This window comes from Oreochromis niloticus, linkage group LG23 (assembly GCF_001858045.2).
Source record: "Oreochromis niloticus isolate F11D_XX linkage group LG23, O_niloticus_UMD_NMBU, whole genome shotgun sequence".
Lineage (NCBI taxonomy): Eukaryota > Metazoa > Chordata > Actinopteri > Cichliformes > Cichlidae > Oreochromis > Oreochromis niloticus.
In genome coordinates, this window is record NC_031986.2 from 15,800,519 (window position 1) to 15,811,993 (window position 11,475).

The window sequence follows — 11,475 nt, forward strand, 5'->3', positions numbered from 1 at the left end:
ACAAAGGTCAGTGTTTTGTAGTAGTTAATACGTCATTTTTCTTAACATAATCGGTGATATAGGTTACAAGCAAGTCTGGCGCTGAACAGAAATTGTCGCGCTATGCTCCTTTATTTATTGTGCATAAATAGTGAATTGTCCTGACAGAATATTGCGTTTCGCTTCTGTTTTTACCACGGTACATTGACAAAAACATATACTTTTATTTACAGGATAAAACAGTTGTTTTGTATCACTAATTGTCCAGTGCGATTACAACATACAATATTATTGTCACTGCTACATTTCTGTAATGCGTACCAGAAATTATTTCCACTACTAATTAATTACCGTTGAGCTCAAAGGTTATATTAATAAACGGTTAACGAATGTGTATTTATGACGACGATTTGTGAGACTGGTAAACTTACCTTTGTTTGTACCATGGTCTTTCATTCTACACGGTGCATTTCAAGGTCCTGTACCCATCCGTCGGTAAACTGTACCTGGACTTGTTGCAGTGACCTGAAGTTACTAAAAACTTCATGAGTGTATGCACTCACTCCAAGAACCGTATAATTATAAATCTGAGCGTGGTGAAAGTTGGGCAGCACGCTAACGTCTTTTGTCCACTCTGTGTGCTTGTAAGGGTCTAATCCTTTCACTCCTTTGATTTTTTCCTCGTAACTTTTCTTTGCCTTTTCGTCGAGTCTGTCTTTGTACGGACCGGCATTGTTCTCCTTAGTTTTGTACATTCCTTTTTTGTGCAGCAAAGAAAAACCAAGAAGGTATTGGAACCGGAGAATGAACGTTTTGCGGTGCTGCAAATGCTTGCACTTGATGCGGTACTTAGATTGTTTTGCCAGTTCCCGGCATGCAATGCGTGAAAGTCATGTGATCTGTCAATCGCTATAGGAAAAACCATAAAGCCTTTGCATGAAAACAACTGCTTTGATGTACACTGCCTTGTTGGTATATATGTATCAATCTAATAAACCTCAACCTACACCATCCTCCCTATTCTGGATTTTAAACAGTACATAGCGGAAACAAAAAGACAAAAAGACTACAACACATAGTAGAAATCTTAAATTAAGACCAAGAACACTAGAGGTGAGACATGACCATTAATTAATAATATTATTAATTAAAATTAATAAATGACAGATTTAGTGATATTTTCATAAACTATTTATTTACCAAAACAATACAAAACAGCATGGTAGCACAATATATTTTTTAAACACAGCAACCTTTAAATATGAAAGTAGACGGAGAAAGAAAGGCGAGAAAGAAGAATAAGAATAACACTTAATTGAGTTTTTGATGGCATTTTACATACAGTACTAATACAGTACAGAACATATGGCAAAATACTGGCATCATATACAGTACTTACTTCTGAAGAAATTATATGGGACCCTGAAAAACAGGACACAAATGAAAGGACAAAGAACAGTGAATGGCAATTGATGGACTTACGTTGATGAACTTAAAAAGTTGAATGGTCTCAAGAACCTCTTAAACAAACAAACAATGTATGATTAGACCCTGACAAACAGGACAGAAAGGAATAAAGATTAGATGAATATTAAAATCTATAAAGGACAGATTATGATTGAATTGTAACTCCAAAGACTATTCACTCATCAATAAAAGGTCACCTACAACACTTCCACAGCAGCAACACTGAACATATCTTAAGGCATGGAAACCTTTAAGAAGTGAAAGGACAAACAGTGAAGGTTGAGAAAGAATTGCACTTAATAGATTTTTTCAGACGATGACAGTACTGGTATGCTTACTTTAGAAAAATGGTTGAATCATATTCCATATAGTACTTACTTAAAATGAACACACTTCAGTCCTCCTTAAATGACTGACAGCATCTGAAATGAAACAATGACAGATTAAGACTGTAAGAATATATGTTTATAAATGCCTAATACTCCAATCTCATATTTATTCTATCTATTAAGATGGACAAATTCTAAGCATTTACCAAGCACTTGACTTGTTTGAAGTGAAGGTAGATACTAAACATATTCATTTGGGCAATAACAATAAAGCTGAATTTAATATTAACAATACATAATTAGGAATGTTTTGCTCATTTTTATTTCACCTCACCAGGTTACAAAAGGAGCTTTCTCAGCAGGTCACTCTTCTCAGCTACCCTGTCAATGACCATGTCAGAGTCCAATGACATGAGAATGTCCTTTTCAGTGGCCATCAGCATAAACATCTCCAGCTTGTTTGCAGACAGGCTGCTTCGGAGTCTGCTTTTAATGAACTTGAGTGTAGAGAATGTTCTTTCACAGGCAACCTGAGTGAGGGAGAGGGTCAGCAGGTACTTGTATGCCAGCCCAAGGAGACGATAGGCATCAGACAGCATGTTGAACCGCCTGAGTATTTGATAGCAGCACAGTGGGCAATTTTTGCAAGAACCACAGCTTTTGGTCACAATTTCACTTTCTTCGTCCCATTCTTCAGATCTGTCCTTTGCTGTTCTGGTCATGTAGTCATCTACATGTGAGGTCCTAAGCCTTTCCCACTGTTCAGCAAAACGTTTCAGTTCTGACTGAAGGTTATTAACTGTAGCCCTGCTGTCAAATTTAAGTAGACGGGTGCTGAGGTTTTGAAATGCATTACTTGGTAGAGAAACTGTTCTGACCTGGCTAAACCTCCTGGGATCCAACCATGCCAAATCGGCAAGAAGAGGGCCATGTATGACAAATCGTCTGTGGATTGCTTCAATAACTGTGTCCAGGATGACATTGTGCACTTTCACCTCATATGATTTCTCAGCATTGACTTGCAACTCATCTTCAGGTATCTCTCCGGCCATGCCTTTTCTCTTTTTGGCTCTCTTTTCAGGTAGTTCAGCTTCCACTTCCATGTCTGTGTTGTTCTCCCTCTCCTCTAGTTTTTGATTTGTCTGTTTCACAAATGTGTCTGCAGCTGTCTTCACAGTTGGAAAGTCCCTGGCGATACTTTTGAGGCCATCTTGTGTGGCAGTCACCATATGATGTGCAGAGAGAATGTCCATCCCCTTTGACTGGAGGTACTTCGACAGAGGAGTTGTTTGCTCAAACACTCTAAGAAATATCTGTGCTGTTAACACAGTTTCATGCTTCAAGAGACACTCTTTAAAGCCTCGTGCTTTGGCACGAACAGCTGGCTTTTCTTTTTCCCTCTTTTCAATGGCTTCCAGCGTCAGCACTACATCAACGAAGAGGCCATCATCTGGTTTTCCAAAATGTCCAAAGATTTTTTGGAGGGCATCATGCTTGGCCCACCACCGTGTCTCACCTATTGGACTGAGGCGTCTGTGTCTTGTCTCTTGGGTTTGTTTCTCCCACAGATTAACCCTGTGATAGGACTCCTTGATGAACACAGCTATGTCATTAAGTAAATTAAAGAGTGATCCACTTTCAATGACACTTTGTGTTGTGTCAGCAATCACAAGATTAAGTATGTGTGCATAGCACCACACATGCACATGAGTTGGAGACTGGGCAGTCATAAGTGCTGAAAAGCCTTTGTACTGGCCCTGCATATTTGAAGCACCATCTGTTGCATTCCCAATGCACATGGCCTTGTCTAGATTCAGATGCTCTAAAACTCCGGAAAGCAAGTTTACAAAGTACTGCCCCGTGGATGCTTCGCACCTCACTATGGAGACAAGCCTCTCCTGCACAGCCTCAGTAACATACCTGATGATTACTGAACACTGATCATAACCTGTGATGTCTTGGGTTGTGTCTAGCTGAACAGAAAACATCCCAGCTTTCTGGACATCACTGGCAATGCTCTCTTGAAGGAGATGGCCAAGTGCATCAATCACTGAGTTGACAGTTGTTTTGGAGAGTAGGGTGATGAGAGATCCTCTACCTCTTGATCCACTGGTCTGATGCAACTTCTTGCTTTTTTCAATGCAGTCATTCAAATGTTCTCCAAGGCACATATCATACTTGCCTAATAACACAATCAGTTCCAGAAAGTTACCATGATCGATGGTGTTATCACCTAAAGTGTATGCAGCCTCATTCTCTACATGCCTATAGCTGAGTCCCCTCTTCCCAAGTACTTTGATCACATCCACTATACGCTCTAAAACTTGCCGTCTCTTTTTCACTTGTGCTCTGTGAGCTGACAACTGACTGCCACCAAACAAGCTCCTGATGTTGCCTTTTGAGCACCTTAAGAAAAAAGCTTCAGCACAGGTCTGGTGTGTAGTGCTCTTTTCATGCTCCTCTGTGCGCAGATGTATATGTCGCCAGTCACTCATGCCTGTTATAAATGTGCTGGTGTCAGTCCGCCTTGCAAATGCCAGACACACAAAGCAGAACAATAAATGGCGTTCTTTGCAATAAGTAAGCCACTTCCTGTTGGTGCCATCTTTACAGCTGAACACCCTCATCACAACTGCACTTGTACTGTTCTGCTGTGGGTGGTAATCTAAGAAGGCCTGTAATATGGCAGGTTCAGGGCGAGCAAAGTAATCGATGCCCTGGCTCTCTCTCTCCTGCTCTTTTATTTCTCTCTCTTGCTCCATCTCTCTCTCCTGCTCTTCTGTATGTCCCTGCTGCTCCGTCTCTTTCTCTTGCTCCATCTCTCTCTGCTGCTCTTCTGTATGTCCCTGCTGCTCCGTCTCTTTCTCTTGCTCCATCTCTCTCTCCTGCTCTTCTGTATGTCCCTGCTGCTCCGTCTCTTTCTCTTGCTCCATCTCTCTCTGCTGCTCTTTTATTTCTCTCTCTTGCTCCATCTCTCTCTCCTGCTCTTCCATCTCTCTCTCTTGCTCCATCTCTCTCTCCTGCTCTTCCATCTCTCTCTCTTGCTCCATCTCTCTCTCCTGCTCTTCCATCTCTCTCTCTTGCTCCATCTCTCTCTCCTGGTCTTTTATTTCTCTCTCTTGCTCCATCTCTCTCTCCTGCTCTTCTGTCTCCTCTGTCACAGACTTCTCCACTTTTGATGATAAATCAGCCTGGTGCAACATGTAACGATTGGCACAATTTGTTAAGATTTTGAGGGGTTTGACAAACTAACCTTAAGCATAAAATAAAATTTACTATCAGTAATATCACATTACCCGCCCAGCAGTATATAAACTCCGTTATGCTAGCTAGTACGCAGTACAAGTTATTCTAAGCGACTGTAAAAAGTCAGCACAACGAAAACAAACTACAACTAAACTTGGTTTATATCTGACACAGATAGACAGCAGGTCATAACTTCTTACCTGAAGTTCAGTTCCTCTGCCACTGGGACCGGCGGCCGTCTCAGGTCTCTCCTCCTCTTGCCTCCCCCTTCCCTCATCCACCTGCTGGCCTCCACCACTTGCTGATGTTGCTAAATCTGTGGAAGCTCTGCCATAGCTACCACCAAACAATTCAGTTATTTTTACACATTTGGCAGCGTCTGCCTGAAGGGCTTGTTTCCTTTTGGCCCTAATTTTTTCTGCACCTCCTTTCCTTTTTTTGTTCTCCATTTTCTTTAGTTCGTCTATAAGATTGCTAAACAAGGGGGAGGGTGCATCCGACCTCCTCGGCTGTAATTGGTCCAGCCCAGAGTCAATCATGACCAATTGGCCAATCCAACACCTTTCATTATATATACCCTTCCTAAAAAAATTTAAATAAATAAATATATCCATCGGCCCATAAAAACAAAAAATCGCCAGCGGCCCACCGGGCAAATGCCCGGTATGCCCGATGGCCAGTCCAGCTATGCCCATGAATGTGAAGCAATCATTTTGAGTAAAATGCAGCTGAAAGATATGAAATTAAAAGTATTTATTAAAATAATTAAGTAAAATTTGCTTGGTATCAACTAAATGTATACCAATCAAGTTTATTTCATTTTACCAGATTCCTTTAAATTAAATATTTTACAGTGTTCTTATGTAACAATATTTCATGGAAATTTTACAAAGAAAACAAGATTACAAACATTCAGTTCAGTGACTCCTTAACAAGGCTTAACAAACTCCACTGGCTACAGCAGTGGAACAGTGTTGGAACACTGAAAGTAGCTTCTTTGTGGTTTTTTGTGTTCCAAAGTAAATACATATGACTTACAAACAAATGAAGTAAAATGAAAAAACAAGGTTCAATACTGTAAGAAGGACAGGGTCCAACTGGTTCTCCCAAATCAAGCTTTGATATCTTTCCAACTAGCTTACTTTTAAAGCAGAAATACTAATCATTGATCCGGACAAACTGTAATCTATCATTTTGTCCTTTCCTGCTCCTTGAAAAGTTAATGTACAATCAGAAAACTTGCTTTTTTTTATTCTAACCTCAGTGTTGAGAAACCTTTTGGCACTATCACCCAGTCCTGCTCCTGCACCACCTGATGAATATTGCAAAGACCCGATCAATACTGAGTTTTAGTGAGACTCAGACTGTAATTCATGCTTGTATTTCCTGTCGGTTGGATTATTGTAGTAGGTTTTTAACAGGTTTCACTTCGATATCCATTAACAGACTTCAAACACAGAATCAAGACTTCTTTCAAGGACTAAAAACTGGAATCTGTTACACCTGTATTAATAACTCCACAGATTTTAAGATTTTACTTACCACATTGAAAGCTCTTCTTTGACTGGCTTCAGAAGACGTAGGCTACTGGACTGCTCTCTTTGTATCATCAGCAGTGCAGCCTGAGGTCCTCAAGTAGGAACCTGCAAATTGTTCCCTTCTCAGATTTAACACAAAAGGTGATGGAGTGTTTACTGTTAGGGCTCCTTGATTGAGGAAGGACCAGCCTGAGGAACTGGTTTACTTTCCTGGTGTCTTCTTTTAACTCACTACATCTTAGTCTTTTAAATTAAAAATTTTATGTGAAGTGATTCTTTACTGTCGAATCCCACTGTATTTCATATTATTTGCATGGCCCTTTGCTTCTAGTGTGTCTAATGAATCACTTACTACAAACATAAAAACTAAGCCTTCTTGTGCTCTGAAGAAGCACAACACATCAATAACTATTTAAGAGTACAATTTAAAACCAGGCATTTCTTAAAATGAAATGTCATACTGAGAGGCAGAGAAGGCGGACAGCTTCTGTTAAATTACTGCCCAACCTGAATAACTCCCGTACTATTTTTAAAAAAGGTATCGGCACCAAGATGTGAGCTGGACTGGGTGCCTCTGTAATCAGGGTTGAGTGGAGGCAGGAATTTGGGGTGACTTGCACTTATGCAACAGGGCCAATCACGGTTCAGGGACTGTGCTACAGCATCTACATGATGGAAAAAGTGAAGCATTTTTGGACAACACTAAACATAGCCTCACTTTATTGTTGATTGACAAAACCTCCCACTGTGGGAGGTGTTTCACAGACCCTTAAAGACCCCTCTAAAAAAACATTATTTGTTACCTTAAAATAAAAGATTTTTAACTTCTTAAACAGGACATTTAAATCTGTACATACTCTTTTTTGGGGACATGTAGACCAATAATCTGATATTTGGCAATGAAAATATGGAATATCAGGCAAAAAAAATATAGAGCTGTGGTCAGAAGCTTACATCCACTCATCGTGGGAATGAATGTCATGATAATTTTATGCCTTTAAGGATTTCTTTGAACTGTTCTTTTCCCAGGGCACATCAAATGATTTCTGGAGAAACGTTTTATGGTAAAACATGGTTTTTATGGTATGTTTGGAGACATAAAGGTGAGGAACTGTACTGTATGGTTGTGGTAGCATCATCCTCTGGGGCTGTTTTGCTACCAGTGGTACTACAACATTACACTAATGATGAAGGAGGACTAGCTCCAAATTCTCCAAATTGGTTGAAACTTGGACACAGTTTTTTGTTCCAACCAAATTCTTGGCCTCAACCCTACTGAAAATGTATATATATATATATATATATGTGTATATATATATGTATATATATATATATATATGTGTATATATATATATATATATATATATATATGTACATATATATATACCCTATGCTGTCATTCCACTCTGGAAAAATAACAGTTCAAATAAATAATTAAAACACAAAATGACCACTGTTTAACTGAAGCAAATTAACATCAGATTGAGTTCTAAAGTGAATAAAATTTAAATTATCCACTAACCACCTCCTGCTCGTGCTTCCAAAGTCTTTTACTTACCATTTCTGCAAGTTGTCTGCAAATTCTTCAGTTGTTATTGTGAAGATTGTGAATCCATTTTGATTTTTCTGGGTTAAAACCCATTTATCCCAATTCAACCCTTAATTTGTTCCCCATATGTGTAATGATGGCAGTGATGAGCATGCTGCTTCAAAAGAGAAAGCCACAGCACTGCAGCGTTTTCCGATTACTTACCAACTTGATATCACGCTGAAGCATTTCCAGCACAGACACAACAGAGCTTGATAGCTGAGCATTTTGTGATACCAAACTGCATTTGCACAACAATACACAGAGACATCTATTGTTGAAGAGGAACAGAGACCAGTTTCTTCACAAACAAAATAGACCAAAATGCAACACAACCTCATATCATAATTCTGCAGTTTTTCCAACAAGGAACCCTCTTTTTTGTGATTTGAACCATTGTAAAGACTAAATAAAGGGAGTGCTAACCCTCTCCTCACTGTCTGGGATGTGCTTAAAGGCATTTGAGGTCATCAGAAAATCACTAACTAAAACAGATCCACAGAAGCAGATTTTTGAGTGGGGTAAGGGAAGTAAATTACAACACTTCATCAGAAAACCGCTCCTGGGATGAGATGGACGTCAAAGATTGATGATATCAAAGGGTGCGAACATAATGAGGGAGGGGATTGATGGTTAAAAGCGCCTGCTTAAGGGCACCAGTGCATCTGCTGTCCTCCTTCTGCAGGACACAGCATCATCGCACCGATTTCAGCTCCAGCACTGCGAAATCCTTCACTTAAATGAAACCTGCCTGCACATCGACAACAGGCAGAGCAGTAATGAGACAGCACATTATTGCAATGTTCAGCTTGCAGGAGACACATGCTGTAGACGCTGCGAGCAGATGTTTGACAAGACCTGAATGAGGATACAGAGCAGCCGAAAAACAACTATTTTTAGAGAGACTGAAGCTCATTTCTGAATCGTCACATGCTGGATGTATTCAAGAAACATTATCGAGTCTCTCTGAAGTTTTCATTTTCCCCTTTTAGTCTTTAAAAATCCTGGCAAATACGTCTCTACCTCCTGTTTCTGGAAAAAGAAGTAATACAGAAGATGAGGCCAGCCCACTCTCATCAGTACTTTAGCAAATGTGTAATTACTTTGTCAGCAAGGGGGCTTAAATTGCCTACCATGCTTTAAAGATTTGCTGTAGTTTAACGTTAAGCGTTATCCATCATTTCATAGCAGGTGTGAGGGGCCTCCCCCCTCACCCCACGTTCCATTTTAGCTCTTTTACTATACAGGCTAATTCCACATTGGAATACATTTCGCCTGTGGGGAGTTTAATTTGTATTAGTGACAGATCACTACTGCACCACGAGATGGAAACGAGAAAAGACGCTGCATCCAGGCTCTGTGTGTTTTAGCGCTGCGGTGGGTTCATTCAGTTCAGTGTGCTCTCGAAGCCCAAACACATGAATCTTACAGTGTTCTGTCAAACAAAGGAGCCAATTTATCAAATGTCTCAACATTGTGCTTACTTGTTTTCATCTCTCCCTTCAAATTATTTTTGTCTTTTGTTCTCTGCAAAGAGCTGTTTAATGGACCTGATCATTCAAAATATTGTTTCACTTCTGTTTATCTGTCACTGCTCCATGATGGAGATATCAGTATAAAAGCCACAGAACAGCAACGCTTCAGTATGAGCGTTGTTCATGTTTTAGACTATGTAGGTGTACTAAAAACACAGCAGTTTGCTGCTGATTGTATCAGTCACACCCAGTTGTTCCTGTGATATCTCTTTTAAAACACTGTTTTTCACTTGTTGCTTTAATAGAAAAGTAGAAACCACAAGTAGAACAACGACTCCTGTAGGTACACCTGTTTAACTGCCCACTATCACAGTATCTAATGAGACAATCACATGGCAACAGCTCAGTCCATTTAGGCATGCGGACATCGATTATGTGATTACACAACAACCATCTGTAGGGTTTACTTGTTTCCGCCGCAGAAAAAAACTTTTTTTTTCCATCCATAAGTCAAAATTTCAGGTTATTATCACAAAATTTCAACTTACTTGGCAGCAGTTTAGCTCACAGGGAAATCATAAGCTGCAAGCTTAAATACAGCAGCCCGGGTTCCTTTGAGGCATGTCTTTCCCCACTCTCTCTCCCTGCTTTCCTGCATGCTCTTCACTATCTAGCTAATAAAGAGAAAAAAAAGTCAGCTCACTAACTTGAAATTTCAAGTCACTTTTTGGAGGGAAGTTTGAGTTGGTGAAATTTTGACTGGATGGATGGCAAAAAAAAAAGGCAAAATAAATTTTCAGTGGTGGAAACAAGCTTCCATACTCGAGAGAGAATGGTGCGAAAAAGAGAAAATATCCAGAAAATATCTATGAAAGAGGTCAGAGGAAAATGGCAAGAACGCTTCAAGCTGACAGGAAGGCTATAGTTACTAAAAAAAAAAACAATAAGATCCACCTCAACCAAGATATACAGAAGAGCATCTCTGAATGCAGAAGTCCACACTTGGTGCCACTCCTGTAAAAAAAGAAAAGAAAGAAAGAAACTGAGGCTAAAGTTTACAGGGGTTTACAAAACTTGAACAATGGAAGACAATGAGAGTCTCAAGAATTCTGATGAGTTGCTGCCATTTCAGATGGTGTGTAAACAACATGCTGGTGGTGTAATGATGTGAGGGACATTTTCTTTGCAATCTGTGCACTTTGGTACAAAGCAAGTAAAATTTTAACATCACAGCCCATAGAAGTATTGTTGCTAACCACGTCCATCCCTTTGTTGAATCTGTGCCTAATACCTAATAATACCTAAGTGGCCAATGAATTCATTATTCATGTAACATATACAAACACACACACATATCTATATATATATGAAATACTATAATTATGTTTCCATATTTATATCCTCAGACTTCTGAGGGTGTTTTTAGAGATGTGTCAATAAAAGTGTGATCAGGTGATGAACTTCGATTAAATCACAGGCTCACATATCCAGTACCATCAGACAGGTCTAATTTTTATTTCTAACTGGATCTTTTGCTTATTTGTAGTTCTTTATTTATTGTGGCAGTTTGGTCTGTCTGCTGTGTAGCCCTCAGAGTATTATACAGTGAAGCTTTAAATACAAGCCTCACAAGGGAAAACCTGACTGCAAAATGGCACTAATAGTCATTATCGGCATTGCCTGAGAGACAGAAGTTTATGCTAAGCAGGAGCTGGATGTCAAACGCACTGCTGTTAATGTTAAGCTAAAAATAAAACAACAAACACTCCACAGCAACAGGCAACACATTTCCCCGACTACAAGTGCAAAAATGGCGATGGTCATGATGGAGAAATACTGCAGTCACTCGGTAA

General features: G+C 39.6%; 1 protein-coding gene across 4 annotated transcripts; it reads right to left on the reverse strand.

The window, feature by feature from the left end:
* Positions 1-1,155: 1,155 nt before the first annotated feature.
* LOC109196978 (uncharacterized) lies at positions 1,156-4,710 on the reverse strand. 4 transcript variants are annotated; one of them, XM_019351752.2, is made up of 3 exons: positions 2,110-4,710; positions 1,825-1,868; positions 1,156-1,401 (listed from the first exon to the last, which is right to left on the reverse strand). In XM_019351752.2, the coding sequence occupies exon 1, from the start codon at positions 4,706-4,708 to the stop codon at positions 2,114-2,116; it is 2,595 nt and encodes an 864-aa protein (XP_019207297.2). In that variant the 5' UTR covers positions 4,709-4,710; the 3' UTR covers positions 1,156-1,401; positions 1,825-1,868; positions 2,110-2,113. The 4 variants fall into 4 exon arrangements, 2 of the variants coding, with proteins under 2 accessions (XP_019207297.2, XP_019207296.2); XR_002058313.2 differs by having other exon boundaries at positions 1,156-1,694; positions 1,825-4,710; XM_019351751.2 differs by having other exon boundaries at positions 1,156-1,868.
* Positions 4,711-11,475: the final 6,765 nt, after the last annotated feature.